Here is a 17645-nt window from a genome sequence, read left to right as displayed (position 1 = left end):
GGAGTACTGTGAGCTCCACGTGGCTGGAAGCAGGGCCCAGACATCAGGATAGAAAGCAGAGAAGCAGGATAGCAAAAAAACAGCAGTTGATTTTTACCAGCACCGCTTGCAAAACCAAGGCTGAGCCACAGCCCCCAACCCCCAACCCCAACCCGGAGGGCCCCTCCCACCATATCCTCAGAGACTGAACACCATGGAGCCCCAGGGAAATCTGAGAAAACCCTACTAAAACTGTCACTAACACTGACAAGGACTGAGACTGAGGGTAGCAAGTGTGATTAAATATCTACAAGAAAATAAAAAAAGCATATTAAAGCTTTATATAAAGCAGAGATACAAGAGGCTTAGACATCATCTACTGGAAAGAAAAAAGAAAAAAGGAGCCTTCATTGCAACAGGCTAAAGAGAGACCTTTATGTAATAAATCATCTTTCTGGAAATAAAGCAGAATACACTTCCATTAATAGCCAAGCGGAGAAATAGTCCATTAAACACCATGAACAACCAAGGTGACAAGACATCTCAAAAAGAAAGAGAAAAATCTCCAGTAAATAAGCTGACAGATGTAGGAATATACGACTAATATGGAGAATTCAAGATGGTACTTCTGAGAAAACTCAGTGACATCCAAAACAATTCATATCAACATTTCAGGAATTTAAAAAAACAACTAGATGAGCAGAGTGAGTTCTTTAGCAAAGAGATTGAAACCCTCAAAAAGAACAAAATAGAACTTCTGGAGATGAAGAACACACTGCAACAGATGAAAAATAAAATAGTGAGCTTGGGAAATGGAGTTGACCACATGGAGGAAAGAATCAGTGATATCGAATACAAAAATCTAAAATCAGAAGGAATAAGAGAGAGACTGAAGAATGAAAAATAATGAAAGAGAAATACAAGAACTAGCTGATACCATCATGAGAGGAAACATAAGAATAATGGGCATTATCAAAGGCCAAGAAAAGTAGCAGGGACTAGAAAGCATATTCAGATGAATAGTTGATGAGAATTCTCCAAATCAAAGGAATGAGCTGGAGCTTGAAATTCAATAATTCAACATAACACCCAATTCTCTCAACTCAAAAATTCCTTGGCCAAGACACATTGTAATAAAACTATCAAAAATCAATGACACAGAAAGATTTATCAGGCCAGCCAAGGAGAGAAAAAAATGTAACGTATAAAGGAAAACACATTAGATTATCATATAACTTCTTAGGACAAACCTTACGAGCCAGGAAGAAGTGAAATCAAGTATTCAGACTATTAAGTGAAAAGAACTACCAGCCTAGAATAATGTATCTAGCTAAGTTCTCCTTTCGATATGAAGGAGAAATAAAGACCTTTCTAGACATACAAAAATTGAGAGAATTCCCCACTACAAGATGTGCACTACAGGAAATAGTGAAAATGATCAGCTCACCTAAAACAAAATGATAAAAAAAAACTAATTAGGAGTAAGATGACTGTCAGGCAGATAGAGGAAGAGAAGTGCAACCCTTACTAAGAATAGAGCATTATAAGCTTAAACAATAAGAAGAGAATTGCTATAGCAAGATGGTAATGAAGGTTCAGCATACACAGACACAAATTGAACAACGAACACTGAAAAGGGGAGGATTCAGACATCAAAAAATCACAAAAGAGAGTAGAGGTAAAGCAAGCACAGGAGAAAATGGATGACTGAGTGTGTGTGTGTGTGTGTATCTTTTACATATTCGTAATAGTAATCACACACCAAAAATTCAGAACTGAAGTATATAACATAAAACAAGAACAACCAGAGGGAAAACCCACAAAAGCCAACCAAAAAAAAAAAATAAACAAAACAAAACAGAAAAACAAGGACAAGGAAACAATGGCAACTCTGAGCTACCAGAAAGCAAAAGATAAAATAGCTATAAGAAGACCTCATATGTCAAGAATTACCCTAAATGTAAATGATTGAACTCACAAATAAAAACGCACAGAGTTGCAGAATGAATTATGAAAACAAAAATCAACCATATGCTGCCTCCAGGAGACACATCTCAACTCCAAAGACAAATATAGACTCAAAGTGAAAGGGTGCAAAATGCTATTTCAAGCACATGGCACTCAAAGAAAAGTGGGAGTAGTAGTACTAATATCGGACAAATTGCCTTCAAAATAAAAAAAAAAAGGTAAAGATACTGAAGGACACTTCATAATGATAAAGGGAATTATGCATCAAGAAGACATAACACTTAATATCTATGTTCCCAATCGAAGAGCCCCAAAATATGTAAAGCCATTACTAAGAGAACTAAAGGGAGAAACAGACCAAAACACTATCATAGTAAGTAAGGGACCTAAATATTCCACTGTCAGATATAGACAGATCATCGAAACAGAAAATCAATAAGGAAATAACATCCTTAAATGACACATTAAACCAACGGGACATATTGACATTTACAGACCCTTCTATCCCAAAACAGCTGCTTATACATTCTTCTCCAGTGCACATGGAACATACTCAAGGATTGACTACATACTGGGACTCAGAGATAGCCTCAACAAATATAAGAGAGTTGAAATCATACCAACCATAATCTCTGATCATAATGCTTTGAAACTAGAGGTCAACTACAAAAAGAAATCAGGAAGAACCACAAATACATGGAGATTAAACAACATGCTACTGAAGAATGGGTCAGAGAAGAAATAAGAAAGAGAGATCAAGAGATACATACAAATGAATGATAATGATAGTACAACATATGAAAACTTTCGGGACACAACAAATGCCGTCATAAGAGGAAAGTTCATGTCATTACAGGCCCATCTCCAAAAACAAGAACAAGCCTGAATAAACAACTTAATGCTTCATCTGATAAAACTAGAAAAGGAAGAACAAATGAGGCCTAAATTCACAGGAAGGAAAAAAATAATAATCAAAATTAGAGCAGAAAAATGAAATTTAAAAAATAGAAAAAATAAGTACACCAAGGAGCTGCTTCTTTGAGAAGGTTAATAAAATTGACAAACCCCTGGCTAGACTCACTAAAGAAAAAAGAGAAAGGATGCTAATAAACAAAATCAGGGATGAAAGAAGGGAAATTATGACAAACACCATAGAAATACAAAGGGTCATACAATAATACTATGAAAAACTATATAACACCAAATTTAATAACCTTGAAGAAATGGACCAGTACTTAGAAAAATATAACCTTCCTAGACTGAATCAAGAAGAGCTGTAAAATCTAAATAGTTGATCAGCAGTATGGAAATTGAAACAATCATCAATAACCTACCAAAAAGTAAAACTCCAGAACCAGACACCTTCACCAGTTAATTCTACCAAACATTCAAAGAAGATTTAATACCTCTTCTTCTCAAACTCTTTAAAAAAATTGAAGGAGAAGCTTCCCTGTATTTTTTGAGACCAATATTACCCTGATACCAAACCTTGATAAAAATAATGCAAAAAAAGAAAACTACAGACCAATATCTCTCATGAACAGAGATGCAAAAATTTTAAATAAGATACAAGCAAACCAAATATAGGAACATATTAAAAATATTATACACCGCGATCAAGTGGGCTTCTTTCCAGGGGCACAGGGATGGTACAACATACGCAAATCAATTAATGTGATACACCACATAAATAAATTAAAAAATAAGAATCATATGATCATATCGATAGATGCAAAAAAAGCCTTTGACAAGAGACAACATCCATTCATGATCAGTAAAGACAGAAAGTACTTTAATATAATAAAGGCCATATATGACAATCTGTCAGCCAATATTATACCTAATGGTAAAAAATTAAAAACTTTCCCTCTAAGATAAGGGACAAGGCGAGGCTGTCCACTATCGCCACTGTTATTCAATATAACTTTGAAGGTCCTAGCAAGTGCAATCAAGCAAGAAAAAGATGTAAAAGGCATCCAAGTAGGAAATGAAGAAGTCAAAGTCAAACTGTCACTTTGTGGATGACATGATTCTCTGTATAGAAAACCCAAAGGACTTCACAAGAACACTGCTTGAAACAATAAGCAAATACAGTAAAGTTCTAGAAACAAAATCAGTGTTCAAAAATCCATATCATTCCTGTATTCTAATAACGTGTCAGAAAAATGAGTGGAAAAAATAATTCATTTTATAATTGCAACAAGAATAAAATAGCTAGGAATAAGTCTAAAGAAACTTGTGAAGGACCTATATAATGAAAACTATAAGACCTTATTAAAAAAATTGAAAATGATGTAAAGAAATGGAAAGATACTTCGTGTTATTGGATTGGAAGAATCAACATAGTTAAAATGACCGTATTACCTATATCATTATACAGATTTAATGCAATCCCCATCAAAATCCCATCAGCATTTTTTTTAAAAAGGAAAAGAAAATCATCAGAATTGTATGGAAGCACAACAGACCCCGAGTTGCCAAAGCCATCCTGAGAAAAAAGAACGAGGCTAGAGGCATCACTCTACCTGACTTCAAATTACACTACAAAGTGACAGTAATCAAAATGTTATGGTATTGGCAGAAAAACAGACACACAGACCAGTGGAACAGAATCAAGAATCCAAAAGTAAACCCACGTTTATACGGGCAAGTAATTTTAGACAAAAAAAGCCAAGGAAAGCCTCTAAATGATGTTGGGAAAACTGGAAAGCCAACTGCAAAAGAATGAAACTAGACTCTTGTCTATCACCACACACCAAAATTAACTCAAAATGGATTAAGGACTGAATATATGACCTGAAACAATAAAATGCATAGAATAAAACAGGAACTAAACTCAAGGACCTTGAACTTAAAGAGGATTTTATGAATTTGACCTCAGAAGCAAGGGAAGTAAAAGCTAAAATAAATGAATGGTACTACATCAAACTAAAAAGCTTCTGCTCAGCAAAAGAAATCGTCAGCAAGGTAAAGAGAAAACCATCCGTATGGGAAAATATATTTGCAAGCAATGCCTATGATAAGGGCCTAATATTCAAAATACACAAAAAAATCTATAACTCAATAGGAACAACAACAACAACAACAAAACTATACAATTAAAAATTGAGCAGAGGACCTGAACAGACACTTCTCCTTAGAGGACATACAAATGGTCAACAAATATATGAACAGAGGTTTCACTATCTATTAGGGAAATGCAAATCAAAACCACAATGAGATACCTTCTCACACCTGTTAGAATAACTGTTGTCAACAGGACCAGTAATAACAAATGTCGGAGAGGATGCAGAGAAAAAGGACTCCTTGTACACTGCTGGTGGGCCTGCAAATTGGTACAGCCACTATGGAAAACAGTATGGAGGTTCCTCAAAAAACTAAGAATTGATCTACCATATGATCCAGCAATCCCTCTACTGGGTATTTACCCCAAAGACTTGAAAACACACATCCGAAAAGATATGTGCACACTGATGTTCATAGTAGCATTATTCACGGTAGCTAGGACATGGAAGCAACTGAAGTGTCCTGTGTTAGGTGATTGGATAAAGAAGCTGTGGTACATCTATACAATGGAATATGTATTACTCAGCCATAAGAAGAGATGAAATATTACCATTTGCAACAATATGGATGGACTGAGATAATCATGCTACGTGAAATGAGCCAGACAGAAAAAGTTGAAAATCACATATCACTCATATTTGGGATATAAACCTAAAAGCAATAAATGAACAGGGTAAATGGAGATTCCTAGACATGGACTATATACTAGTGGTTACCAAAGGGTAGGTGGGAGAGGATGAGGGAGGTAGATGGAGTAAAGAGGATCAAATATGTGGTGACAGAAGGAAATCGAATTATGGGAGGTGAATGCACAGTGTGTATGTGTGTGTGTGTGTGTGTGTGTGTGTGTGTGTGTGTGTGTGTGTGTGTATACCTTACTCTTAAAGTGCACTGCTGAAACTTACTGGATTTCGTTAACTAATGTCACCATAAAAAAATAAATAAATAAAAATTTAAAAAGCAAATAAATAAAATAATTTCCTTAAAATCTTAAGTAAGTCACTACAAAATAAACTAAAGCTTTAGTATGTAATAGAGTGGTCTTCAAAATCTAATAAAATTTAAAAATAAATAAATAAATAAATACAGTAATGCCTGATTAATCAGAAGGCCATTCTATCTAAAATCTAGACTATTTTAAGTAAATAAAAAGTTACTTATTTCAAGTACATATACCCTCGGCCATCAAAGAATTGCCCAGTAGTAGTTCTTATGGGACATTTATTTATAGCCTCTTCTCTTGCTTCTTTTAAAGAGAGCAACTTCTACTTGTCTTCTTACTGTATACCCATTACTACATTGTATGTGCTTTATTAGAGCACTTATCACACTCTCCCTTGTCATATATTCATTTTTAGATATTTTTAGTCTTCCCACTCAGGGAGCTTTAAATGTCATATTTATTTTTGCATGTCTTTACACATCTAGCATTGTGAGTACTTATTTGAATACTTTTTCCTAAGCTATATACTTTTTTAGATTATTTTAAAATTTATTTTTCAGTTATAATTGACATATAATATTAGTTTCAGGTGTACAACATAGTGACTAGAGATTAATTTTTCTTCAAGCATAGTTTGCATTGATAATTTTCATATTAAGCTTTTTTATCCATTATATAAAGATAAATATTGTCCTATTGTGGATGACAATATTTGAAAAAGTGGTCAAGTTTTACATAAATATTTCTTTTCCATTTTGGGTTGAAGTTGCTTTTAATAAAAGAGTTTTTTATTAATCTATTTACAAGTCATTTATTTTTAGAGCTAGAGGGATCTGGTCCATTATTTTGCACATAGTTAAACCAAGTGTGTAGAACTTAATCGTATCCATAGTCACACACTAATCGGTGGCAGAGCTGGAACTGCTTTTTCAGTCCAATACTATTTTAAGTCTACCACATGTCAGGGAAGACTTTCTGGGGGAAGTAAGACTTTATTAGCTTGGCCTGTGTGGATGGAATGGAGAAGATAGAGGTCTATAACCCTTTAATAGTAGAAGGCTCAAAGGAAAGGTGTTACAGTTCACTCACTTCTTTAATATGGAAAGCATACTGAAGCTTATTACTCTTTACATAATCTATATTGCAGAGCAGTTTTACAGTTAAAACATTACATTGAAATTCTTCTAAGACTTCCAATACCATAGCTTTCAAGTGTTGGAGAGGTTGTAGGGAAAAAGGAACCCTCATACACTGCTGGTGGGAACATAAATTGGTACAACCACTATGGAAAGCAATATGAAGATTCCTAAAAAAGTTAAGAATAGAATTATCATATGATCCAGCAATTCCTCTTCTGGGTGTCTACTCCAAAATTTTGAATACATTTATGCATAAAGATATATGCATCCCAGTGTTCACTGCAGCATTATTCACAGTGGCCAAGATGTGGAAACAACTGAAGTGTCCTTTGATAAATAATTGGATAAAAAGATGTGGTACATATATACAATAGACTATTACTCAGCCATAAAAAAGATGAAATAATGCCATTTATAACACCATGGATAGATCTTGATTTTATGATGCTAAGCAAAATAAGTCAGAAAAAATTGAGAACCAGATGATTTCACTCATGTGGAATATAAAACTGAAAGCAAAAATGAACAAGACAAACAGAAACTCATAGATGCAGAAAACAGTTTAGTGGTGAGAGGGGGAGATAGATAAGGATAAAAGGGGTCAAATGTATAGTGACAGAAAGAATTTTAAGTGGTGGACACACAATGCAATATACATACGATGTAGTATACTCTTGAACCATATAATTTTATTAACCAATGTCACCCCAATAAATTTAATTTAAAAATCAAATACTTTGTGCCAAATTATACTAGAGAAAGACTAAAATGTCTAAAATAGAGCTAGGGAAATACACAGGCACATTCAATAATTAGAATTCTACCCTTAGTTTTATTGTAAGGGATAAATTATTTGTTGTTACCTATAATCAAGGCAGAAAGTGTTATGTATATATGGAACTCAGTCTGTTATGCTGTGGAAGTACGAACTATAATACATTTGACCAAATGAAATGCTTACAATATAATTCATAATAACTGTGATAAAAATGGTTTACCTCAGTCACATGATTAAAAACAAAATAGAAATAGTGAATTATTAATCAGAAGTTTCCAAACTTTAATTGAATTTGCCACCTTAGTACCGTGAGAATAAGACAATTGCTATTCTCCTGTATTCATGTATATTCAAAGAATTTGTAGCTTTGCTGGCTTTTACTTAAAAAGGATGTAAAAATAAGTTCTCGAGGTATGAGATAGATTACATTAATCATTTTTTATTAGTAATAGTTCTCTTCCAATCAGGTTGTCTAACTTAAATATTCAACTGATTGTTTATAAGTGATCCTTCTTGTCATAGCTCAGTGTCTTTTTTTAAAAATTGCCAGCACTACGATATCCACTTTGAAAAGATGGAAAATTATTTATCTGGAAGTGACAGATTTTTATGAACTGCGGATAAGCTCATTTTCCTCTTAGCTATGGAAGAAAATTCAATAAATATTAAGATAATGGCATTTCTATGCTGCCATTTGTCATTCATCCTCTGCTGGTTCTGTCAAAGACATCTTGCTACTTATTTGTGAGGAAGGTTAAAAGGAAATAAGATCAATTAAATCTTATTAAAATTATTTCAATTTCTTTAAAAGAAAGTATCAAAAATGTTGATACTTCTGCTATAAAACTATTTGATAGCATAAACCAATCACCATTCTGTTCATATCTTTCCTAGGAAACAATAATTATAATGTAAGCATTTAGGCTATGTTCATATTTACTGAAATTTCATTTTCATTTCAGGAGAATCCACTTTGCTTTTGGAAATCAGTCTTTGTTTCCAAATATAAATGGACCATTTTGTATCTTTAATCACCTGTGGGACATTTATAACAGTGCCTTAATCTTATATAACTTAGCTGAATTTTACCCCAGGAGTAATTACATTGTTTTTGCTTTAACTAGTTTAACCGTACATCTCAGCTTGCCTGGGACAGTCCTGGTTTTTGCCTTTCACTCTCGAGTACCCTGGTTTGGATAACAAATTATATGACCACCCTAGCTTTAATTGTCCTTAATTTCAGTGAAATTTTTACAATGGATATATAATAAAACTTAATGTTGTTGCACTTCATTATGAAAAATTTATTTTTTTTTCCTGAAATGGGGATTTTAATATTTTTCACGAATGCTTAATGCTATAAACATTGAGCACTTACTACGTATATATGATAGTTATTACTTTGAAAAGAAAGCGGCAATAATTATATAAATTCCAAGCATCAATATTTAGTTTAATGGGGAAGAATTAAAGGTAGTATAGTTTAGTACTTAGAAGCCAGACTGACTGCCCGGATGCATATTCTTACTTACTAGTTATGTGACCTTGGAAATGATGCTTAACATTTCATGCCTCAGTTTCCACATCTGTAAAGTGAAGATAGTAATAGTATCTAACTCAAGGTTGTTATGTAAATTAAACAGGTTAATATATCTGGCACATATAAGTGTTCAGTAAGTGTTAGCTGGCATTACGAAAATATAAAGCACTCAGTGCTTTATTGTCAGCTTTTAATGACAGTGTTAATCTTTGAACTTTCTGTTAGCAATAGAGACCCTCATGAGTAAAATTTAAGACGTGGCACTATACATTTCAATGTTTGTAGAGGCCCATCCCTTAAAATTATTTTTTATTATTTCACTGTCACTACCTATACCTTTCAATAATCCCCCAGAATCCTTAGGAAAGTATAAAAGATTGGATAAGGTTTAATTGTGAGCAAAGTGGTGGTGTTTTTCTTATTACATTTTAGTATATATAGTTGATTAATATGTTGAAATATACTTTTGTGAGTGGAAATAAAGAGACCTATTCTTTTGGGCTAGACTGTTGATTTTTTTAAAACAACTTTACTGAGGTATAACTGATATAAAAAAATTGCATGTATTTAAAGTATATGTTTTGACATAATTACCTACTAAGAAACCATCGCCAAAATCACAGATCCTTCCATTGTGGGTCAATTTTGATTGATTTTTTTTTCATTATGCATTTTATTTTCCTTCTCTTTTGTGTGCCTGGTAATTTTTGATAAGAAGCCAGACTTAGTGAATTCTACCTTAGTGGGGACTGGACACTTGTATTTTTATAAATATTCTTTTTAAAAATATATTTCATGTTAGTTTCAGGTATACAGTACATTGGTTAGACATTTATATAGTTTATGAGGTGATCCTCCTGATTACTGTAGCAACCATCTGGCTGTACATATAGCCATTACAATGCTATTGACTATTTCATAACTACTAATTTGTACGTCTTCATCCCTTCACCTTTTTAAGCTTTATTCTAAGCCACAGTTAAGTTAGGGAAAATAATTTGATACTTTTGGGTCTTCCTTCTATTTATTTATTTATTTTTTCAGCAGGACCAGAGCAATGTGTATTCTAGGGCTACTCATTACTCAGAGAGATTGCCTCCAATTATTCTACCAAATAAATACTCTATAAATTATGAGATATTCCAGTCTGGCTGGTGGGAACAGGCAATAATCTCTCCACCCTGTATGAGCCCTGATTTCTCTTTGATCCTTTCAGATAGTTCTTCCCATATTGCCTTTAGTAGTTTTCCTTCCCATATTTCCTTTAGTAGTTTTCCTTCCTTCCTTCCTTCCTTCCTTCCTTCCTTCCTTCCTTCCTTCCTTCCTTTCTTCTTTCCTCCCTACCTCCCTCTCTCCTTCCCTCCTTCCCTCCCTCCCTTCCTCTCTTTTTCGGTTTCATTCTCTTTCCTTTCCTTTTTTCCACACATATGGATTTATCAGTAATCTGCTGAATACTTGAGGGACACCCTCTAACAATCTCTATAGTTCTCTCTGTCCTCCTCTTACCTCTCTGGTAGTCTGTCCTGCTAACTATATCTACCTTGATCTCCCCTAACTCTTAGTATGTCTCCTCAACTAGATTTCTCTTACCTACACAGCAGCCTGAAAACTCTCTCTTCAGGGTATTCAGCTAGGACAATCATAAGTCTTACTTGATTTGTTTCTCATCTGTTAGGGATCAGTCTCCTTTATTGCTTAATATCTGATCTTGGGAAAGCTGTTATTTCCTATATTTTATGGGCTTTTTTGGGGGAGTGGGTATTTAGGGGGATTATTTCAAGCAGGTAGGTATGTCCAGCCCCTGGTATTCCTTCTTGACCAGAGGCAGAAGTCCTCGTACTGTTGAACATTTATCATGTATCATTTTTATGATTATCACTTAGGTCTGTTGTATTGAATTAATCACTGTTATTTTTTATTATTATTTTCCATTTATTGCTGCATATCTGTTCTTTTTCCAATAGATTTTTTTTTATTGGTTATTCTACTCCCCTATATAGTTTTAACCAAATTCTGATGTTACTACTTAGAGTCTTTAGGTTCACTGCTTCTACTATTAATAAAAAGTTCACAAAATGAAGATTTTGTTTCTATTTTAGGAGATACTTGTTAAGGACAGTTTACTTCTCTTTGTTCTAAAAGATGCCTGGTAGAAAGTTATTTTAAAATATTAACATCATTTCATATATTTAAAATTGTGTTTTATTGTAAGGTTATATTACATTTATAACTGTTTTATCATAACATATAAAATAAGCATATTCACAGTTGCTCTGATGAAAAACTTATAATATTCTGACCACTACAACACTCATAGTCAGGTTCTAACCTTGGATTTATGTTTTACTTTCTTTAGTATTTTATACAGTAAAACCCTAGTTATTGGGTGTATTAATAACCATTGAATCCTCCATTCTATGTCGTATCTGTATACACATAACCTTATATTTCGGGGCCCAGGTTACCAGCAAAGATCAATAGTTATTTCTCCTTCTGACCATTTAGCACATTCCAGGATAACTCCTGTTACTTTACATTTTCTTCCTTCCTCATTAACCACATGCTAGTTCTACACATTTGGTATTCCCTAATTTAGGTTTTACTGTATATTAAAAAATCTGTTTCAAGATTTTCTTTTGACAGCTCATCAGAGTATAGATTTGTTTTCTCTAATGGTAGGTAAAATAAAACAAGTTGCAAATATAATTATGCTTTCATATTGAGAAAATGTGAAACGATATGTTTTACTAAAAGTTTTACTGGTATAGAGTTTCATATATACTTTTTCATTTAAATTTTATATTTAAATGATTATATATATATATATATTTTTTTTCATTTAAATTAGGATTTGCTTTCCCATATGCTACATATGGATCCACGTCAGCGGTACACAACAGAACAAGTATTAACACACTCATGGATAACCCAGAGAGACCAGTTACCAAATTATCAGCCAAATAGAAATGACACATCATGTGTCTTTAAGGTAAAACATACTCGTATGTACCTTTTAAGTGCTTGATAAACTAATAAAGCCATTGCATGCCATTCACTGATGACAGGTATATAATTATCTTAAAGTATCTTTATTTTTTTAAAGATGTATTTATAGATTTGTTTTGTTGTTTGATTAAAAAACATGAGCTCTTCTTAATCTTTTTTACCTATTGTCTTTCTGGTGATAAATGTCTTGATTGTATTTGACTTGTTCTTAGGAGACAGTAGGTCTAGGAGTGGACTAAATGCAAGTTTCATATTAAAACAAAAAATTGCTATTGGTTCCTAAATTAATAACCATTGGTACATGTTCCTATATTTATAGATATTGAACCTATATTTTAAATTTTAATGACTTACGCATTCATCTGTTGAAGGACACTTATGTTGTTTTTATGTCTTGACTGTCACAAATAATGCTGCAATGAACATGGGAGCACAGATAAAGAAATTTTAACATACAAACACAACAGAATATTATTCAGCTTTAAAAAAAGGAGATCCTGCCATTTGCAACAATATGATGTACCTAGAAGACATTATGTTTAGTGAAATAAGCCAAAAACAAAACAAAACAAAAAAACAAAAACAACAAAAACCACAACAACAAAACTTCATGGTCTCTCTTAATGTGGAATCTAAAAACATTGAATACATAGAATTAGAGGGTAGAACAGTGATTTCCAGGGGAAAGGAGGAGGGGGAAAATGGGGAAATATTGGTCAAAGCATACAACATTGTAATTATATAGGATGAATAAACCTAGAGATCAGATGTACAGTATGATCACTATAGTTAGTAGTACTGTATTGAATACTGGAACTTGCTCTGCATAGATTTCAGGTGCTCTCATCTCACAGAAAAAATGATAACTATGTAAGGAGAAGGTCCGTTGATTAGTTTGACTATAGTAATCATTTTACTATGTATCTGTATATCAAAATATGTTTATATACCTTAAATACGTTCAATTCCTATTAAAAATAAAAAGTTAAAAATACTTAAATACAAACTAAATAAGTGATGAAGGACTGATAAAATGATATACTTAAGTGTTTTGAAATTTTGTAAAAATTATATTTATTGAAATAAAACATATACAAGTAATCAGGTATTAATTTATCAAGGGAGCATCAATGCACAAATCAAGTATACTCAATTATTTTCCTGTGGGGGAAAATTGTAGTCTAATTAAATCTCTCATGATATAACATGAAAGTTTTTGTTTGTTTTACCTCCTGCAATTGTTATTCAGTTTGTGATAATTCTCATTATTTTAGGGAACAGTGGTTGCCACATATTCAATCATGACTCACAAGACCTTTCAACCAGTCCTAGAGCCTGTTGCTGCTTCAAGCTTAGCTCAGCGACGGAGTATGAAAAAGCGAACATCTACTGGCCTGTAAGATTTCGTGTTCCTCAGCCAAACTGGATGAAGAGAAAATTAAATGTGTGGCTTTCTGCCTGTTCTTATATCAAAGACATGGTTTTCTGCTACATTACTTGAATATTCTGTTTAAGCCTCCTTATTTAGGGGGAGTGAGATTAAAAATTAAACATACGCAGATCCACAATATTCATAATATGTTGTTTTGCAGTAGTGCTCATGTATTTAAGTACATAACTGGGGTCCACAAGGTCCTAACAACTTCTCTGCATACTAACTTATAAAGTTATTTTCAAATAAAGTTACTTTAATAGTTTTTCTGGTTTCATACAATAATAGTTTAAGGAGTCATTGCCAACAATCAGGATGCAAATTTAGTATTATAATGCCAAGCAATTTAGGCATTTTTTGACATCAGATCCTGAAGGATAGGCTTTTTTGTTAAAAAAAAAAAAAGAAAGAAAGAAAAACAAATAAAAACAGTATTGTAGAAACTTTTTATTGTGTACAACCAAAGGATGCCATTCATTTGGTAGTAACTCTACTCTATAGTTACTAAAATGTAGATAGAGTAGTTTGGTTTCAGAGCAGAACTCATTTGTTCTAATATGTGCACTCCTGATATTGTTGGTGTCAAAGTTTTTACAGAAGAATTAAATTACAGATGATGGGTACAGACAGACCTGTGTAGTAATCATAAGTGGCCACATGTAGAAATAAAGGTTTCCATAAGGCTTTTGTAAATTTCACATCTAATAGAATTGTAATACAAGTGAAGGATTTTTTTTTAGCCAAAGGCTTTTATATTAGTGTTATGATCTACTAAATAGGTCATAATTAAGCCTTTGAAAATAAAGTACATGGTGTTGACACTATCTTGGTGTTATGTAAGCTGACTTTCGAGTGAACCAATTGGATTTAATCATCTGTCCCCCTTATAATGAACAATACTGTTATTTTTTGTACCTTCATATGTTTTGAATTACAGTGTAGCATATTAGTCTACCTTGAATCCTGTGACAGTATAGTTGAGATTTTACTGTAGTGGACTTCTGGGCTTAGCACACATGATTTAGTATAATGTATTTCAGTAAACTTTAGGAAATGCTGCATAATAGTTATACTTCAAGAAAATAAACTGACATTTTAAGTAGAAAGTAATATTAATGATTACATAAAATTTAAACACATTTTAAAATCATATTATAAAATAAATATGGCCAAATTGGCCTTATTAAATTTATGATTGAGAATCACTGTGTAGTATGTATTATTTTCTCTAAATGATGGAATTTTAAAGAATCTTTTTGTATTGTTGAAGAAAATGCCATTACTACAACAACAGCTGCTGCTACCATCACTACCACCACCACTACTACTACTGATAGAATACATGAATGTAAACTGAAAGATATTACAGTTTTGTTTACTGAATATAAATGAACTACTTAAGTGTGCTAGGTGTACTGTTTGCTGTGTATTTTTTTTTTTTTGCTTAGTTCAGAGAGAGAATTTCTGATTGCTGAATTATGCAGTTTAGCCTAAAAGACTTGTAACTTTGGTATTTAATAAAAGAAATTATAAATATTCTCTTTATAATGTAAGTGGTATATATTCCATGCACAAAGATCTGTTTCTTGGATGTGATGTATAAAAAAAGTATGTATCCTTATGTTGAGGTGTCCTTTTGCAGTAATTGAAAGACATTAATTAGTATCTAATGTCACATGGAAAACATTACTTAAGATAGTCTGACATCATATCTTGTAGATTTTATGGCCCAATTTGGCTTTTTCTTTGCTTATTTTGCTTTATAACTAAAAGTACCTGCATGTAACAATTTGTTTCCACATATTCTGACTTATTTTCCTCTTGTCATTAACTTATTTGTGCTATTATGCCTTCCTATCAAAATTGATATGACAAACTCAGATGTGATTTTGGTGTTGAAGTTTTCAGAACAGAGATACTATTTCCATGTGTGCTTTTCTAATAATACGGTAAGTGAAATTGGAAAATGGAAAATGATCACAGAATAACTTTCGGTCTTTCCATAATCAATAGTTTTTAAAAGTAAATGATATTAATTAATTTTTCAATGAGTTTGCATGAAAGGTCATGTAATACAGTCCTTTTATGAAAGGCACACAATCAGAATTAAGCAGTGGACACCATGAGCCCTCATAACTCAGTAAGGATTGACAATGGGTATAAGACACAGATAAGCTAGTAGATTTTCCTTACAATTGTTTAAGTGTTTTCTTCTGAAAAACTCAAACATGGTATTTTAGCAACAGTAGTAGGGGAAACCTTATTATAAGGGAATGCTTCAAACTATATTCTCATTTTGTAAAATGAACCCAGGATGGGATACCTAATGTCCATTTTGGCTTGGACTCTAGAGCAACAAATTCAGATGCGAATGGTACATTTTTTGATGGAGCTCCTCTAAATGCTTAACTAGTAAAAACAAATCCTTTTTATAAAACTTTAGGATATTATGGTTTCTAATAGTTTTATGAACAATTATTTTCCATTGCTTAATCTTTCTAGTTGATGCTTCTTTGTAGTATTTAATGATAGCACAGTCTGGAGATTTGTTTGGTATGTGCAAGGAAGTGGATATTGTATCTTTTTTTCTAAAAGAGAAAACAATTTTTCCTGGATAGACTAACAATTTAATGTCCCAAAGCACATATTATTATGCATGAACTCAGGAAACTTTGCAAGAAAATTAAAATGTAGTGTCGGAGATGGTGATTTTCTAGGGGGGGAAAAAAAACTTTTAGTTCTTTCAAATTGAACTTTAGCCTATTTTGTTAGACCCAATAATATCTAAACATTGATTTTTGTATTTTATTGCCATCGATAGTTAAACACAGTAAAACATTTTGATAGCACCTCTAATTCACCCAAAGGGATTTCATATGCGTAGGCAACCCACAAACTTAAGAACAGATGCTTGGTGTTTATTGAAACATCATGTTAAATTAGTATTGACCACATAAACTTATTTATACTGACTGGATAGTATTTTCCTGACAGTAAGAGACCCTTCATATCTTAAGAAGGAAAAGAACTGCTTACTTGGCATTCTCTTTCTTCCAGCTTTCCAGCCCCACATGCTATCCCATTTGATTACCTTACAGAGGACCCCATGATTAAATTACTCCAGAAGGGTTCTGTGCCCCAAAAGGACCTCACGCCCTTTCCCTTTTGCAAGTAAGAACTTCCGTTTCCACAGAGTAGTTATTTTCAGCTAAAGAGGTGAAAGGAGAGCTAGTTCATTAAATTTTTCTGTCAGTGGCTAATAGGTAATTGGCATTTTTCAAGAGAGATATACATTAATCAAATAAGTTTATAGTTGCTGCATATTTAGGCAGTAAAACTAAAATGTGAATAATTTAAAATTCAGTAATTATGAGGGACGATATTTTGAAGCACGTGAACCTACATACTATGCCCCAGGGCCAGGTTATCCAACAAAACGTTTCTTTTTTGCACAGCTCCTTTCTACTTCTCAATTTACATTTTTAAAAACCTTCCAAGCTTCTTAATCACAATAAACTTCTATGACACAATGGTGTGGATGGAGGCAGTTGTTAAGCCCATATTTATCTGTATTCTTGTTTCTTACAGTACTTGACCTGTAAGATAAGGAGTCTCCTCGTGCCCCCCATGTCCCAATTCCTATTGCATTGATAGAGAAAAAAAACACAGAACGATTGAATGCAAACTATCAGTGGGTTCCAAGTCTCCAGATTCTTTGTCTAGATTTCAGGATACAGATATTCTATTTATCATCATGTTATTTTTCAGCAAGAATGCAAGCCATATTAAGTATA

The 17645-nt window shown here is 32.9% G+C and overlaps 1 protein-coding gene across 4 annotated transcripts in view; it reads left to right on the top strand.

Moving 5' to 3' along the window:
- RPS6KA6 (ribosomal protein S6 kinase A6) overlaps positions 1-15389 on the top strand; it is a 128723-nt gene extending 113334 nt beyond the window's left edge. For all 4 annotated transcript variants that reach the window (XM_036226843.1, XM_036226842.1, XM_036226845.1 and 1 more), the window contains 2 exons: positions 12262-12402; positions 13694-15389. In XM_036226843.1, coding sequence (XP_036082736.1) covers positions 12262-12402; positions 13694-13819 — 267 coding nt within the window. In that variant the 3' untranslated portion in view covers positions 13820-15389. The remainder of the gene's footprint in view (positions 1-12261; positions 12403-13693) is intronic.
- Positions 15390-17645: the final 2256 nt, after the last annotated feature.

The sequence above is a fragment of the Rousettus aegyptiacus genome, unplaced genomic scaffold (genome assembly GCF_014176215.1).
Source record: "Rousettus aegyptiacus isolate mRouAeg1 unplaced genomic scaffold, mRouAeg1.p scaffold_m13_p_9, whole genome shotgun sequence".
Taxonomy (NCBI): domain Eukaryota; kingdom Metazoa; phylum Chordata; class Mammalia; order Chiroptera; family Pteropodidae; genus Rousettus; species Rousettus aegyptiacus.
This window is presented reverse-complemented; position numbering and strand designations above follow the sequence as displayed.